The 18,956-nt window shown below is 38.7% G+C and overlaps 1 protein-coding gene across 3 annotated transcripts in view; it reads right to left on the bottom strand.

Moving 5' to 3' along the window:
• Window positions 1-236: 236 nt before the first annotated feature.
• Window positions 237-18,956, bottom strand: part of CDC42SE2 (CDC42 small effector 2) — a 122,654-nt gene continuing 103,934 nt past the window's right edge. For all 3 annotated transcript variants that reach the window (XM_082836902.1, XM_082836901.1, XM_082836903.1), the window contains 2 exons: window positions 2,670-2,786; window positions 237-2,082 (listed from right to left, as the gene is read on the bottom strand). In XM_082836902.1, coding sequence (XP_082693028.1) covers window positions 2,688-2,786 — 99 coding nt within the window. In that variant the 3' untranslated portion in view covers window positions 237-2,082; window positions 2,670-2,687. The remainder of the gene's footprint in view (window positions 2,083-2,669; window positions 2,787-18,956) is intronic.

An 18,956-nucleotide genomic window follows, 5' to 3' on the forward strand; every position in this document is an offset into this window, starting at 1 on the left:
TTTCACACATTGTTATGCAGAGCAAATGACCTCCCAAGATTAACAAACCCATTTATCCAGGTGGGACCTGCTAACTCCCTAAAAACTGTGTCCAAGGTTAGTATCTTAAAATTGTTGGTAATTTTCTTATAATTACTGGCACCTTTCTGGCATGAGTTCTTGCACACAGTGTGGCTACCTGTGCCTGTCAAGTCAGTGGCAGTGGCAGCTGCAAAACAGAGGCTGAAGAGTGGAGACATGCTCCAGTGCTCACTAGAGTATTTGGCCCTTGGAGAATAAGGAAAGTGAGTGATTGGGAAAAAGAATCAAATCATGAATTGGGGAAAAGGGACCATGCCTCCCTGTATTGTTCTAGGAGTTATAAAATCTGTACTAAAGTCAAAGTCAGAATAGAAGTAGACTACATAGCATCCAGCACTGACAAGGCCTTAAAGAGCTTTCCCACTGCAGTGCTCTGTCTGGCTGAACAGAATGACAGTGGTACTCAGGCAAAATCCAGAATGCAGTATCAACACAACTAATGACATAAGATGAATTCAAGTTTGGAAGTTATTTATTAAACTGCAAAATGCCTATTTTGACTGCTAAGCATCTAAGCATATATGTTTTTCCTTGACAGAGTCTCTGGGATTGACACCTACGAAGACTCAAAATTGAAGAACTATAAGGACTGAGTATTCTAGTGCCTGCTCTACTGGGTAAATTAAATCCAAAAGAACTGGGGGAAGAAATGCTTCCATGTTTTGCCTATATAAACCCAATATTTAGTTAGTTACCTGTTTCACAAGAACCTGTGACTAAGGTGAAGAGAAATAATCTCTTCCTTTATACAATTACCTAATTCCTTATAGCTTTCTAAGTCAGTTTTCAATTAGGCACCATTTCCTACATGAACTGTTACTCCCACCAAATGCAACTGTTACATAGGGCTGAACTGGACATAATTTAAACATTTTCATGAAAAAAACAAACCACTAATTGGCTTAGCACTACACCCTTATGGGGAAGGAGAAGCATTTACAGAAATACAATTTGTGAAGAATAAACGTATTTTGGAACCTGAGCCAAAGGTTTCTCACCAATACCTTAATAAGTCACCATGCAGGTTGTTTTCACAGGCAACAACACAGCCAGGTCATCTGTTGCTCCTGGCAACTTCCATTGTCCCAAAATATGTGGAGATGGAGAAGCCAATGACTGAAATCCACAATTAGGACTACAGGCCAAAAGCTCAACAAACTGCTACTGGAAGCAACTGGATACCATAATATTAAACATAGACATGTGAAAACAGAATGAGCACACAAAGAAATGAACAGCTGCTAAGATCACAATGCTCAGAGTCAGACCCAATGAGGATATGACCACACACACACACAGATACATCTCACCATACCTCATACCTGTTTACAATCCCAGGCCCTTGCTCTCAAATAAATATACTGAACATTTACAACAGACTGAATGCCTTATGAATGCAAGCTTTTATTATAACTCTAAATAAAAGTCATACTTCTAAAATAAGCTACAAATTGCTTTTTTTGTGTGAAACTGATGTGACTTGGTGCCACAGCTAACCTTTCTCTCATAGCAGCAGTATCATCAGCCCGTGGCAGCAAGGAAATGTTCATTTCTGGCATCCCATGGGCTCCCATACAGGCAACTTCATAAAGCATGCAGATACTACTCTGCTGAAGTTTCAAATGAATAGAAGTGATCATTGTGCTTATGGATCTCATACCTTCCAAAATATACATAAATGGTGACAAATTAAAATAGCAGTTCTTTGCTTACCAATAAAATCATAAGGCAGAGGGGATGGAGGTGGAAAGAGAAATTGTTAAAAATGCGGGAAAAAATGCAAAACAGTGCTAGCATTCACAAAAAAGATCATGCTAAAATCAGATCCATATTCATAAAAATCAATCATTAAGCCACAATCCAAAGAACTCTGTCCGTGAGTCCAAAGGCATGCATGCCAGCTGAAGGAAATGCAGGATTCTTCTGACAATAGTTTCTTCAGAGCAGAATAGTAACGTGTCACTGGAGTAATCACAACAGGGTGAACAAGACGCCATCACACTTTTTTGCAATTGAAAAGGAAAGAAAAGTAATCACAATAAAAAAAATTAAACAACAGTGGAAACAAAACATAGAAATTCAGTGTCCTATAAAACCAAAGCATAATCCAAATGATTTTTACCCTTTAGGGGTTCATGCCTCTTAATAGTTGTCTTTTTAATTTGAAAACTTCATAATGAAAGATTTATCCATAATGGTATTAAATATAAAATTACTTCACTACACACGGGATTTCATGCAGTATTAATACTCAGTAACTTCACTCATGTTTAAAGGACACATAAGAGACATCTTGTCACTAGAATCTCAAAGCCTCCCCCCAAACAAGATGTCTTAAAGCATTTAAAGTTTCTCAAAAGGAAAACAACCACCTGAAACTAATATTCAAAATGCAGTAACTGCCTAAGGTCATCACTTGGCCAACTAAAGTATTTTTACCTTTTCTAGGAAGTTCACAGTTTTTAAAAAATAAGAACAAGATATTTATTTTTTAACCCCAAGATTGAACTAAGGCTGTTTATGTCATCAGCTGTTAGTTAGTGGCCATGTATGATCTGAACTTCCAGCCTGTGCTCTGAGGTACTCACTGGAGGAGGGGTCCAGGGCTATCCTGCCTTCATGTCCACGAGCTGCATCTGCACGTTGGCAGCCATGCCACCCCCGTAGCCTCCCTTGGACTGCATCTGGTTCTGAATGGAGCTAACCTGCAACAAGACAAGAACAGAACCAGTCAGGAACTAGGGCCACTGCAAGTAAGCAATTCTTGCCTAATATTTTAGCTGGGCTGCTTTTCCCAAAAGCGTACCTTTTATAGACTTAAACTTGTTCTCATTAAAGGCAAAATGCTGAAGCTAGTGACTGAAGCATTTTTTTTGCCACAACTCCCTCTTCACCCATCCCCCCACTCCTGCAACTTTCTCCACTTGGCAATTACAAAGTTTTGTAATTCACAAGGCACATTTCAAAAGCAGTTAAAAAGATACAGGTGAACTCAACTTTGTCCCTCAAACACCTTAATTTACAAACACCTCACATATACGATCACCTCAATTACCTGGATTAGAATCAGATTCAAAAATAAATATGAATGAAACTAAACCAGAGGTGAACTTTAAAAGTCCATGTGGGACTTCCCTGGTGTCACAGTGGTTAAGAATCCACCTGCCAGTGCAGGGGACACAGGTTCGAGCCCTGGTACAGGAAGATCCCACATGTCACGGAGCAACAAAGCCCGTGAGCCACAACTACTGAGCCTGTGTGCCGCAATTACTGGAGCCCACGCGACTAGAGCCCATGCTCTGCAACAAGAGAAGCCACCACGATGAGAAGCCTGCGCACTGTAATGAAAAGTAGCCCCCGCTCGCCACAACTAGAGAAAGCCCGTGTGCAGCAACAAAGACCCAATGCAGCCAAAAATACATAAATGAATAAATTTTTTAAAAGTCCATGTGGTAAAATTTACATACTTAATACAGTCTTAGTATAGTCGGATAAAGTGAAAAGGAGTATAAGAATCCAAAAACTTGGAATATTCAAAGCAAGTTTAGCCAGAGGCCACACCCCAGGAGACATATGAGCCCAGGGTGGAATCATCATTCTCTCCAGCTTTTATCACGTGGTTAGAGCCCCTGAACTTTGACTCATCCTCTGCCTGAGCCTGCAAACAACATCCCCTTAACAGCCCTCAGGGAACAGGCTGGTCTCAGGTTTACAAGGATGGCTTCAAAATATGACATCATGTAACCCTCACAACAACACCAGGAAGAAGCAGTAGACAGTGAACCTGTGAAACCCTAGGCATCCTATCCTCAACCCTGGTAAAGGCAGAACTCCAGGCCTGTGCACCCATTTTCTCTACCTGCAACCTTGCTGAGTGGCCCCAGGAGTGCCATATACCCTCCAGGACTTCATTAACCAACCTTATAAAAATAAAAATAACAATTTTATATGTACCAATGAAGTTTCCTTGGAATAGGACATAAAACTGGTGCAGTTAAAAGCAAGCAATTGCCAAACAACCAGCAAGAGAGAAACACAGATCCACCCGTCAGCAGACAGGGTGCCTAAAGTCATACTGAGCTCACAACCACCTATAAACACACCCCTTGACACAGCACTGCCCACCAGAGGGATAAGACCCAGCTCCACCCACCAGCAAGAAGGCACCAGTCCCTCCCACCAGGAAACCTCCAGAAGCCTGAGGACCACTCTCACCCCCCAGAGGGCGGACACCAGAAGAGGAGCTATGATACTCCAGCCTGCATAAAGGAGTCCACAAAGAAGGTGAGACAAAATGAGATGGCAGAGAAATATGTTTCAGACGAAACAACAAGATAAAAACCCACAAGAACAACTAAATGAAGAGGAGATAGGCAACCTACCTGAAAAAGAATTTAGAGTAATGATAGTAAAGATGATACAAAATCGTGGGAAAAGAATGGAGGCACAGATTGAGAAGTTACAAGAAATGTTTAACAAAGCTAGAGGATGTAATGAACAAATAAAGATGAACAATAACTGCAATGAAAAATACACTAGAAGGAATCAACAGCAGAATGACTGAGGGAGAAAAATAAGTGAGCTAGAAGACAATGTTGGAAATCACTGCCACAGAACAAAGAAAAAAGAATGAAAAGAAATGAGGACAGTCTCTGAGACCTCTGGGAAACATTAAAACATACCAACATTTGCATTTTAAGGGTGCAAGAAGAGAGAAAGGGCCCAAGATAATAATATCTGAAGAGATTATAGCCGAAAACTTCCCTAACATGAGAAAGGAAACACTCAAGTCCAGGAAGCGCAGAGTCCCATAAAACATGACTCCAAGTAGGAACGCACCAACATGCATATTAATCGAACTGATAAAAATTAAAGACAAAGAAAAAAATATTAAAAGCACCAAGGGAAAAGCAACAATAACATACAAGGGAAACCCCATAAGATTATCAGGTGATTTTTCAGTATAAACTCTGCAGGCCAGAAGGAAGTGGCACAATATATTTAAAGTGATTAAAGGGAAAAACCTACAACCAAGAATACTCTACGCAGCAAGGCTCTCATTTAGATTTGATGGAGAAATCAAAAGCTTTACAGGGGCCTCCCTGGTGGCACAGTTGTTAAGAATCTGCCTGCCAATGCAGGGGTTCGATCCCACATGCCGCGGAGCAACTAAGCCTGTGTGCCACAACTACTGAAGCCCACATGCCTAGAGCCTGTGTTCCACAACAAGAGAAGCCACTGCAATGAGAAGCCCACACTGCATCCAAGAGTAGCCCCTGCTTGCCGCGACTAGAGAAAGCCAGCACGTGGCAACGAAGACCCAACACAGCCAAAAAATAAAAAGGCTTTACACACAAGCAAAAGATAAGAGAATTTAGTACCACCAAACCAGCATTACAACAAATCTGAAAGGAACATCTCTAGGTGGAAAAGAAGAGACCACAACTAGACTCAAGAAAGTACGAATGGGGAAGTTCACTGGCAGAAGCAAACAAAGTAAAGGTAGGAAATCTTCCACACACAAACAGAATATCAAAACCAGCAATCATGAGGAGAGTACAGATGGAGGATATTGGAAATGCATTTGAAATAAAGATATCAACCATTTAAAACAATCTTGTACATACACAGGCTACTACAGCAAAACCTCATGGGAACCACAAACCAAAAATCTAGAATAGCTACACACACAAAAAAGAAAAAAGCAATCCAAACACATCACTAAAGATAAGACATCAAGGGACTTCCCTGGTGGACCAGTGGTTAAGACTCTGCACTTCCATTGCAGGGGCCACAAATTCAATCCCTGATCTGGGAACTAAGATCCTGCATGTCACTCAGCATGCCCCCCCCCCCAAAAAAAAGACAAAAGAGAGAGAGAGAAAAAAGTAGACATTAAATCACAAGAGAATAAAAGAGGAAGGGAAGAAACATGACCTTAAGAAACAAATCCAAAACAATTAAAAAAATAGCAAGTACGTACATATCAATAATTATCTTAATGTTAATGGATTAAATGCTCCAACCAAAAGACATAGACTGGCTGAAACAAAAACAGGACCTATATATATGCTGTCTACAAGAGACACACTTCAGATCAAGGGACACATGAAGACTAAAAGTGAGAGGATGGAAAAAGGTATTCCATACAAATGGAAATCAAAAGAAAACTGCAGTACCAATACTCATATCAGACAAAATAAACTTTAAAATAAAAATAAAGACTGTTACAAGACAAAGAAGGACATTACATAATGGTAAAGGGATCAATCCAAGAAGATATAACGATTACAAATATATATACACCCAACACAGGAGCACCTCAATACATAAGGAAAATGCTAACAGCTATAAAAGAAGAAATCGACAGTAGCACAACAATAGTGGGGAACTTTAACACCTCACTTACGCCAATGGACAGATCATCTAGACAGAAAATTAATAAGGAAACAAAAGCTTTAAATGACAGAATAGGCCAGATAGATTTCACTGATATTTACAGGACATTCCATCCAAAAACAGATATAGTTTCTTCTCAAAGGCACACAGAGCATTCTCCAGGATAGATCACATCTTGAGTCACAAATCAAGCCTTGGTAAATTTCAGAAAATTGAAATCATACCAAGCATCATTTCTGACCACAGCGCTATGGGATTAGAAACTACAGGGAAAAAAATGTAAAAAAAAAAAACAAACACATGGAGGCTAAACAATGGTACTAAACAACCAATGGATCATTGAAAAACTCAAAGAAGAAATGAGAAAATACCTCGAGACAAATGACAATGAAAACACAATGGTCCAAAGTTTTGGGGGTGCAGCAAAAGCAGTTCCAAGAGGAGAGTTTATAGAACTACAATCGTACCTCAGGAAGCAAGAAAAATCTCAAATAAACAACCTAACCTTACACCTAAAACAACTAGAGAAAGAACAACAAACAAAACCCAAGGTTAGTAGAAGGAAAGAAATCATAAAGATCAGAGCAGAAATAAATGAAACAGACAGACAAAACAATAGCAAAGATCAATAAAACTAAAAGCTGGTTCTTGGAAAGATAAACAAAATTAATAAACCTTTAGCCAGACCCACCAAGAAAAAAGGGAGAGGACTCAAATCAATAAAATTAGAAATGAAAAAGGAGAGTTACAACAGACACCACAGAAATACAAAGGACCATAAGTTGACTACAAACAACTATATGCCAATAAAATGGACAAGCTAGAAGAAATGGACAAACTCTTACAAAGATACAATCTTCCAAGACTGAACCAGGAAGAAAAAGAAAATATGAACAGACCAATCACAAGTAGTGAAATTATAGGGCTTCCCTGGTGGCACAGGGGTTGAGAATCCGCCTGCCGATGCAGGGGACACGGGTTCATGCCCCAGTCCGGGAAGATCCCACGTGCCACAGAGCGGCTAGGCCCGTGAACCATGGCCACTGAGCCTGCGCGTCCAGAGCCTGTGCTCCGCAAGGGGAGAGGCCACAACAGTGAGAGGCCTGCATACCGCAAAAAAAAAAAAAAAAAAAAAAAAGTGGAACAACAAGTACTGAAATTGAAACAGTGATTAAAAAAATTCCAACAAGCAAAAGTCCAGGACCAGATGGCTTCACAGGCAAATGCTATCAAACATTTAGAGAAGAGTTAACACCTACCCTCCTGAAACTCTTCCAAAAGATTACGGAGAAAAGAACACTCCCAAGCTCATTCTATGGGGCCAACACTACCCTGATACTGAAACTAGACAAAGACACCACACACAAAAAAGAAAATTACAGGCCAGTATCACCAATGAACGGAGACACAAAAATACTCAAAGTACTAGCAAACCGAATCCAACAATATATTAAAAGGATCATACATTATGATCAAGTGGGATTTATCCCAGGGATGCAAGAATTCTTCAATATCTTCAAATCAATCAGTGTGCTACATACACCACAGTAATAAACTGAATGAAAACCATGTGATCATCTCAATAGATACACAAAAAGCTTCTGAGAAAATTCAACACCGATTTATGATAAAAGCTCTTCAGCAAGTGGGAATAGAGGGAACCTACCTCAACATAATAGAGGCCATATATGACGCACCCACAGCTAACATCATTCTCAATGATGAAAACCTGAAAGCGTTCCCTCTAAGATCAGGGACAAGACAAGGATGTCCACTGTCACCACTTTCATTCAAAACACTTTTGGAAGTCCTAGACCCAGCAATCAGAGAAGAAAAAGAAATAAAAGGAATACAAACTGGAAAAGAAGAAGTAAAACTGTCACTGTTTGCAGATGACATGATACTATACATAGAGAATCCTAAAGATGCCACCAGAAAACTATAATCAATGAATTTGGTAAAGTAGCAGGGTACCAAATTAATGCACAGAAATATCTTGCATTCCTATACACTAATGATAAAAAAATCTGGAAAAGAAATTAAGGAAACACTCCCATTTACCATTGGAACAAAAAGAATAAAATATCTAGGAATAAACCTACCTAGGGAGACAAAAGACCTGTATGCAGAAAACTATAAGACACTGATGAAAGAAAGTAAAGATGATACAAAAGGATGGAGAGATACCATGTGCCTGGATTGGAAGAATCAATATTGTGAAAATGACCATACTACCCAAGGCAATCTACAGATTCTACGCAATCCCTATCAAATTACCAATGACGTTTTTCAGAGAACTAGAACAAAAAATTATTAAAGACACAGAAGACTCCAAGTAATCAAAGCAATCCTGAGAAAGAAAAATGGAGCTGGAGAAATCAGGCTCCCTGACTTGAGACTAACTACAAAGTAACAGTAATCAAAATAGTATGGTAAAGGCACAGAAACAGAAATAGACATCAGTGGAACAGGATAGAAAGCCCAGAAATAAACTCACAAATCTATGGTCACCTAATCTATAACAAAGGAGGCAAGAAAGCTACAGTAATCAAGACAGTATGGTACTGGCACAAAAGCCAGTACAGATCAATGGTACAGGATAGAATGCCCAGAAATAAACCCAAGCACATATGGTCACTTAATTTACGACAACAGAGGCAAGAAATACAATGGAGAAAGGAGAGCCTCTTCAATAAGTAGTGCTGCGAAAACTGGAGAGCTACATGGAAAAGAATGAAATTAGAACACTCCCTAACACCATACACAAAAATAAACTCCAAATGAATTAAAGACCTAAATGTTAGACCAGACACTATAAAACTCTTAGAGGAAAACATAGCAAAAACACTCTTTGATATAAACCACAGCAAGATCTTTTTTGACCCACCTCCTAGAATTAACAGAAATAGAAACCAAAACAAACAAATGGGAGTTAATTAAACTTAAAAGCTTTTGCACAGCAAAGGAAACGATAATCAAGACGAAAAGCCAACCCTCAGAATGGGAGAAAATATTTGCAAATGAAACAACAAAGGATTAATTTCCAAAGTATACAAACAGCTCATAGAGCTCAATATCAAAACAACAATCCAGTTAAATAATTGGTGGAAGACCTAAAAAGACATTTCACCAAGGAAGACATACAGATGGCCAAAGAGGAGCATGAAAAGATGCTCAACATCACTAATTATTAGAGAAATGCACATAAAAACTACAATGAGGTATCACCTCACACCAGTCAGAATGGCAATTATGAAAAAAGTAAGAAGGAATGGTGGTGAAAAGGGAACCCTCCTGCACTGTTGGTGGGAATGTAAATTGATACAACCACTATGGAAAACAGTACGGAGGTTCCTTAAAAAACTAAAAATTGAACTACCATATGACCCAGGAATCCCACTACTGGGCATATACCCTGAGAAAACCATAATTCAAAAAGAGACATGTACCACAGTGTTCACTGAAGCACTATTTACAATAGCCAGGATATGGAAACAACCTAAGTGTCCATCATCAGATGAATGCATAAAGAATATGTGGCACATATATACAATGGAATATTACTCAGCCATAAAAAGAAACGAAATTGAGCTATTTGTAATGAGGTGGATAGACCTAGAGTCTGTCATACAGAGTGAAGTCAGAAAGAGAAAGACAAATACCGTATGCTAACACATATATATGGAATTTAAGAAAAAAAAAATGTCATGAAGAACCTAGGGGTAAGACAGGAATAAAGACACAGACCTGCTAGAGAACGGACTTGAGGATATGGGGAGGGGGAAGGGTGAGCTGTGACAAAGCGAGAGAGAGGCATGGACATATATATACTACCAAACGTAAGGTAGATAGCTACTGGGAAGCAGCCACATAGCACAGGGAGACCAGCTTGGTGCTTTGTGACCGCCTGGAGGGGTGGGATAGGGAGGGTGGGAGGGAGGGAGATGCAAGAGGGAAAAGATACGGGAACATATGTATAACTGATTCACTTTGTTATAAAGCAGAAACTAACACACCATTCTAAAGCAATTATATCCCAATAAAGATATTAAAAAAAACTGGAATTTTGGAGAAAAAAATAATAAAAAATAAAAAAAATACACAATGGAGAAAAGACAGTCTCTTCAATAAGCGGTGCTGGGAAAAACAGAGAGCTACATGTAAAAGAAATAAATTAGAACACTCTCTAACACCATACACGAAATTCAACTCAAAATGGATCAAAGACCTAAATGAAAGGCCAGACACTATAAAACTCTTAGAAGAAAACATAGGCAGAACACGCTCTGACATAAATTGCAACAATATCTTTTGGGATCTACCTCCTAGAGTAATGATAATTAAAACAAAAATAAACAAATGGGACCTAATGAAACTTAAAAGCTTCTGCACAGCAAAAGAAACCATAAGCAATACAAAAAGACAACCCACACAATGAGAGAAAATATTTGCAAATGAAGCAACCGACAAGGGATTAATGTACAAAATATACAAATGGCTCATACAGCTGAATATCAAAAAACCAAAAAACCAATTCCAAAAATGGGCAAGGAAGCAAGAAGAACTACAATCCTGCAGCCTGTGGAACAAAAAACCACATGCACAGAAAGACAAGATAAAAAGGCAGAGGGCTATGTACCAGATGAAGGAACAAGATACAACCCCAGAAAAACAACCAAATGAAGTGGAGATAGGCAACCTTCTAGAAAAAAATTTCAGAATGATAGTAAAGATGATCCAGGACCTTGGAAAAACGATGGAGGCAAAGATGGAGAAGATGCAAGAAATGTTTAACAAAGACCTAGAAGAATTAAAGAAGAAACAAACAGAGATGAACAATACAATAACTGAAATGAAAACTACACTAGAAGAAATCAATAGCAGAATAACTGAGGCAGAAGAATGGATAAGTGACCTGGAAGACAGAATGGTGGAATTCATTGCTGCGGAACAGAATAAACAAAAAGAATGAAAAGAAATGAAGACGGCCTCAGAGATCTCGGGGATAATATTAAATGCAACAACATTCGCATTATAGGAGTCCCGGAAGGAGAAGAGACAGAGAAAGGACCAGAGAAAATATCTGAAGAGATTACAGTCGAAAACTTCCCTAACATGGGAAAGGAAACAGCCACCCAAGTCCAGGAAGTGCAGCGAGTCCCATACAGGATAAAACCAAGGAGAAACATGCCAAGACACACAGTAATCAAATTGGCAAAAATTAAACACAAAGAAAAATTATTGAAAGCAGCAAGGGAAAAACGACAAATAACATACAAGGGAACTCCCATAAGGTTAACCGGTGATTTCTCAGCAGAAACTCTACAAGCCAGAAGGGAGTGGCATGATATAATTAAAGTGATGAAAGGGAAGAAGCTACAACCAAAATTACTCTACCCTGCAAGGATCTCAATCAGATTCGATGCAAAAATCAAAAGCTCTACAGACAAGCAAAAGCTAAGAGAATTCAGCACCACCAAACCAGCTCTACAACAAATGCTAAAGGAACTTCGCTAAGTGGGAAACACAAGAGAAGAAAAGGATCTACAAAAACAAACCCATAACAATTAAGAAAATGGTCATAGGAACATACATATCAATAATTACCTTAAACGTGAACGGATTAAATGCTCCAACCAAAAGACACAGGCTTCCTGAATGGATACAAAAACAAGACCCATCTATATGATATCTACAAGAGACCCACTTCAGACCTAGGGACACATACAGACTGAAAGTGAGGGGATGGAAAAAGATATTCCATGCAAATGGAAATCAGAAGAAAGCTGGAGTAGCTATACTCATATCAGATAAAATAGACTTTAAAATAAAGAATGTTACAAGAGACAAGGAAGGACACTACAAAATGATCAAGGGATCAATCCAAGAAGAAGATATAACAGTTATAAATATATACACATCCAACACAGGAGCACCTCAATACATAAGGCAACTGCTAAGAGCTATTAAAAAAAAAAAAATCGACAGTAACACAATAATAGTAGGGGACTTTAACACCTCACTTACACCAATGGACAGATCATCCAAAATGAAAATAAATAAGGAAACAGAAGCTTTAAATGACACAATAGACCAGATAGATTTCATTGATATCTACAGGACATTCCATCCAAAAACAGCAGTTTACACTTTCTTCTCAAGAGCACATGGAACATTCTTCAGGATAGATCACATCTTGGGTCACAAATCAAGCCTCAGTAAATTTAAGAAAACTGAAATCATATCAAGCACCTTTTCTGACAACAGTGCTATGAGATTAGAAATGAGTTACAGGGAAAAAACCGTAAAAAACACAAACATATGGAGGCTAAACAATACGTTACTAAATAACCAAGAGATCACTGAAGAAATCAAAGAGGAAATCAAAAAATACCTAGAGACAAATGACAATGAAAACACGATGATCCAAAACATATGGGATGCAGCAAAAGGAATTCTAAGAGGGAAGTTTAGCTATACAAGCCTACCTCAAGAAACAAGAAAAATCTCAAGTAAACAATCTAACCTTACACCTAAAGGAACTAGAGAAAGAAGAACAAACAAAACCCAAAGTTAGCAGAAGGAAAGAAATCATAGAGATACGAGCAGAAATAAATGAAATAGAAACAAAGAAAACAATAGCAAAGATCAATAAAACTAAAAACTGATTCTTTGAGAAGATCAACAAAATTGATAAACCATTAGCCAGACTCATCAAGAAAAAGGGAGAGGACTCAAATCAACAGAAGTTACAAAAGACACCACAGAAATACAAAGCATCCTAAGAGACTACTACAAGCAACTCTATGCCAATAAAATGGACAACCTGGAAGAAATGGACAATTCTTAGAAAGGTATAATCTTCCAAGACTGAACCAGGAAGAAACAGAAAATATGAACAGACCAATCACAAGTAATGAAATTGAAACTGTGATTAAAAATCTTCCAGCAGGGCTTCCCTGGTGGCGCAGTGGTTGAGAGTCTGCCTGCCGATGCAGGGGACACAGGTTCGTGCCCCGGTCTGGGAGGATCCCACATGCCGCGGAGCGGCTGGGCCCGTGAGCCATGGCCGCTGAGTCTGTGCGTCTGGAGCCTGTGCTCCGCAACGGGAGAGGCCACAGCAGTGAGAGGCCCGCGTACGGCAAAAAAAAAAAAAAAAAAAAAATCTTCCAGCAAACAAAAGTCCAGGACCAGATGGCTTCACAGGTGAATTCTATAAACATGTAGAGAAGAGCTAACACCTGTCCTTCTCAAACTCTTCCAAAAAATTGCAGAGGAAGGAACACTCTCAAACTCATTCTACAAGGCCACCATCACCCTGATACCAAAACCAGACAAAGACACTACAAAAAAGGAAATGACAGACCAATATCACCGATGAAAATAGATGCAAAAATCCTCAACAAAATATTAGCAAACAGAATCCAACAACACATTAAAAGGATCATACACCATGATCAAGTGGGATTTATTCCAGAGATGCAAGGATTCTTCAATATACACAAATCAATCAATGTCATACACCATATCAACAAATTGAAGAGTAAAAACCATATGATCATCTCAATAGATGCAGAAAAAAGCTTTTGACAAAATTCAACACCCATTTATGATAAAAACTCTCCAGAAAGTGGGCATAGAGGGAAGCTACCTCAACATAATAAAGGCCATATATGACAAACCCACAGCAAACATCATTCTCAATGGTAAAAAACTGAAAGAATTTCCTCTAAGATCAGGAATGAGACAAGGATGTCCACTCTCACCACTATTATTCAACATAGTTTTGGAAGTCCTAGCCACGGCAATCAGAGAAGAAAAAGAAATAAAAGGAATACAAATTGGAAAAGAAGAAGTAAAACTGTCAATGTTTGCACATGACACGATACTATACATAGAGAATCCTAAAAATGCCACCAGAAAACTACTAGAGCTAATTTATGAATTTGGTAAAGTTACAGGATACAAAATTAATGCAGAGAAATCTCTTGCATTCCTATACACTAATGATGAAAAATCTGAAAGACAAATTATGGAAACATTCCCATTTACCACTGCAACAAAACGAATAAAATACCTAGGAATAAACCTACCTAGGGAAACAAAAGACCTGTATGCAGAAAACTATAAGACACTGATGAAAAAGATTAATGATGATACCAACAGATGGAAAGATGTACCATGCTCTTGGATTGGAAGAATCAATATTGGGAAAATGACTATACTACCCAAAGCAATCTACAGATTCAATGAAATCCCTATCAAATTACCAATGGCATTTTTTGTTTTTGTTTTTTTTTGCGGTACGCGGGCCTCTCACTGTTGGGGCCTCTCCCGTTGCGGAGCACAGGCTCCGGACGCACAGGCTCAGCGGCCATGGCTCACGGGCCCAGCCGCTCCACAGCATGTGGGTTCTTCCCGGACTGGGGCACGAACCAGTGTCCCCTACATCGGCAGGCGGACTCTCAATCACTGTGCCACCAGGGAAGCCCACCAATGGCATTTTTTATGGAACTAGAACCAATCATCTTAAAATCTGTATGGAGACACAGAAGACCCCGAATAGCCAAAGCAGTCTTGAGGGAAAAAAACGGGAGCTGGAGGAATCAGACTCCCTGACTTCAGACTATACTACAGAGCTACAGTAATCAAGACAATATGGTACTGGCACAAAAAGAGAAACATAGATCAATGGAACAAGATAGAAAGCACAGAGATAAACCCATGCACCTATGGTCAACTAATCTAGGACAAAGGAGGCAAGGATGTACAACGGAGAAAAGACAGTCTCTTCAATAAGTGGTGCTGGGAAAAGTGGACAGCTACATATAAAAGAATGAAATTAGAACACTCCCTACCACCATACAGAAAAATAAACTCAAAATGGATTAGGGACCTAAATGTAAGACCGGACACTATAAAACTCTTGGAGGAAAACATAGGAAGAACACTCTTTGACATAAATCACAGCAAGATCTTTTTTGATCCACCTCCTAGAGTAATGGAAATAAAAACAAAAATAAACAAATGGGAACTAATGAAACTTCAAAGCTTTTGTACAGCAAAGGAAACCATAAACAAGACGAAAAGACAACCCTCAGAATGGGAGAAAATATTTGCAAAGGAATCAACAAAGGATTAATCTCCAACATATATAAACAGCCCATCCAGGTCAATATGAAAGAAAGAAACAACCCAATCCAAAAATGGGCAGAAGACCTACATAGACATTTTTCCAAAGAAAACATACAGATGGCCAAGAAGCACATGAAAAGCTGCTCAACCTAATTATTAGAGAAATGCAAGTCAAAACTACAATGAGGTATCACCTCACACCAGTCAGAACGGGCATCATCAGAAAATCTACAAAGAACAAATGCTGGAGAGGGTGTGGAGAAAAGGGAACCGTCTTGCACTGTTGGTGGGAATGTAATTTGATACAGCCACTATGGAGAACAGTATGGAGGTTCCTTAAAAAACTAAAAATAGAATTACCATATGATCCAGCAATCCCACTACTGGGCATATACCCAGAGAAAACCATAATTCAAAAAGACACATGCACCCCAGTGTTCAATGCAGCACTATTTACAATAGCCAGGTCATGGAAGCAACCTAAATGCCCACTGACAGACGAATGGATAACGAAGTTGTGGTACATATATACAATGGAATATTACTCAGCCATAAAAAGGAATGAAATTTGTTGAGACATGGATGGATCTAGAGACTGTCATACAGAGTGAAGTAAGTCAGAAAGAGAAAATCAAGTATCGTATATTAATGCATGTATGTGGAACCTAGAAAAATGGTACAGACACCAAGGGGGAAAACCGCAGTGGGGTGGGGATGGTGGTGTGCTGAATTGGGCGACTGGGATTGACATGTATACACTGATGTGTATAAAATTGATGACTAATAAGAACCTGCAGTATAAAAAAACAAAAAAAAACAACTAATACTGAACTTTCTTTGGGTTATTTGTATGGAAATATGTTAATACAAATGTTTCAGACATTACAGGAAACTTCTAAAAATCTTATACGTTCTGGTTTAATGTTGTAAGTCATAATTCTAGTTATTACTTTAAAATGTATATCTTCTCAGAAATAACTAAATTTCCTTGTCAATTGCATTATTATGAACTTTCATCAAATCTTTATCCGTGGTCATTTTTAAGTCTTTTGTCATTTACAGACAGTTCTGGGTGTGCTGTGATGCTTTTGCAAAAGTGTTCCTGATAAAAGGGTTTCATCTTCAAGGAATTCATGGAAAAGACTCTGACAAGTACAGGTTTCTGGTAACTGACTATACTGCTGAACTGAATAAGCATTTTCAGAACTCTAATGGAAAACTGATGAATTCGTCAAAGTGCTAACAAAAGATCAAGATGACAAAAAAAATTAATTACATGGGACTGAGTGAACTGATGAGGATGATTATAATTTTTGTGACTTTGTTTGAATTAAAAAAAAAATGGGCAAAAGATCTAAATAGACATTTCTCCAAAGAAGACATACAGATGGCCAAAAAGCAAAAGAAAGATGCTCAACATCACTAATTATCAGAGAAAAGCAAATCAAAATTACAATGAGGTATCACCTCACACCGGTCAGAATGGCCATCATCAAACATTCTACAAACAGTAAATGCTGGACAGGGTGTGGGAAAAAGATACCCTCCTGCACTGTTGGTCGAATGTAAATGGTACAACCACTATGGAGAACAGTATGAGGTTCCTTAAAAACCTAAAAACAGAACTACCATATCCAGCAATCCCACTCCTGGGCATACATCTGAAGAAAACTATAATATTTACGAAAGGATACATGCATCCCTATGTTCATAGTAGCACTATTTACAATAGCCAAGACATGGAAGCAACCTAAATGTCATCCCAAATTATTTACAAAACAGAAAGAGTCACAGATGTAGAAAACAATCTTATGATTACCAGGGAGGATGGGATCTTGGGAGGGATAAATTGGGAGACTGGGCTCGACATATACACTAGTATATATAAAATAGATAACTAATAAGGACCTACTGCATAGCACAGAGAACTCTACTCAATACTCTGTAATGGCCAATACGGGAACAGAAGCTAAAAGAGTGGATATATGTATATATATAACTGATTCATTTTGCTGTACACCTGAAACTAACACCACATTGTAAATCAACTATGTTCCAACAACAACAAAAGAATCCAAAGACTTGGACTGTAATCCAAACTTCTTTATTAATATTTTAACTCTGGGTGAACTATCTATCCTCTGTGCATATCAGGCTTCTTATCTGTAAAATGATTAAAGATGATAACCTTTCCTAACCACATTACAGGGCTACTTTCTAGTAGACTGTGAGATATATAAATGCTCGGGTATTTTCTCTTTTTTCCTGGCCATGATGCACGGCATGTGGAATCTTAGTTCCCGGATCAGGGATTGAACCTGTGACCCCTGTGGTGGAAGCGCGGAGTGTTAACCACTGGACCGCCAGGGAAGTCCCGCTGGGATGTTTTCTTACTTTGCCAAAACAAAGTCACAAAGTTACGTGCGAACTGCGAAGAGTTCTTAGCGTATCCTATCTTAGTTCATAGCAATTAGAAGCATTTTGGAAGCAGAGAACGAGCGAATCAAGCTAGACTTCTAGAAAAAGGGGCAACAGGAAGGTTTGGGATATGACGGCCTAACAGTCAACGGTGAGAGCACTGGCAGTCTGGTCTAATGCACAGAAACAGCTCAAAGGGCCCTTCACATTTCTAGGACCCAGGGAGGTGAGAAGGGGTGGGAGCACCATCCACTCATTAATCTACTTATCAAATACTTAATCACAGAAAACATGATGTATCGATACAAGGTGTCTTTTCATTGATGATCCTCAGTCAGTTTGTTTAAAGAAAGTAATAAGACTGTTCTAAGTTATTTTTGGAGTAAGACAGGTTTAAATATATTCTAACTGAAGAGAATAGCAAAATATAAAATGCATGGCTATTTAGGTCCAATATGGTTAAAGTGAGAACATGTGATTGGCTCTTAAATGGGTAAATTTTTACTCATTTACTGAAAACTTCACATATGTGGAACTAACTCCAATGATATCACATAGTGATGTACTGTAACATCTATATTCACATTACTCAAATGACTACTTTAGGTAAGAATATATTAAAAAAAAGAGGGACTTCCCTGGTGGCGCAGTGGTTAAGAATCCGCCTGCCAATGCAGGTGTGCTCCGCAACGAGAAGCCACCACAATGAGAAGCCTGTGCACCGCAAGGAAGAGTAGCCCCTGCTCGCCACAACTAGAGACAGCCCTCACGCAGCAACACACACCCAATGCAGCCAAAAATAAATAAATAAATTTTTTAAATTTTAATAAATAAAATTAAAATCTATAGGTCTATTTAAGTAAACTTGCTCAGTCTGCGAAGCTTATGGCCATAGGCTATCGGTTAATTTTCTGCTCCTCTGT

This window comes from Leucopleurus acutus, assembly GCF_964270905.1.
Source record: "Leucopleurus acutus genome assembly, chromosome: 3".
In the NCBI taxonomy this organism is placed as follows: Eukaryota; Metazoa; Chordata; class Mammalia; order Artiodactyla; family Delphinidae; genus Leucopleurus; species Leucopleurus acutus.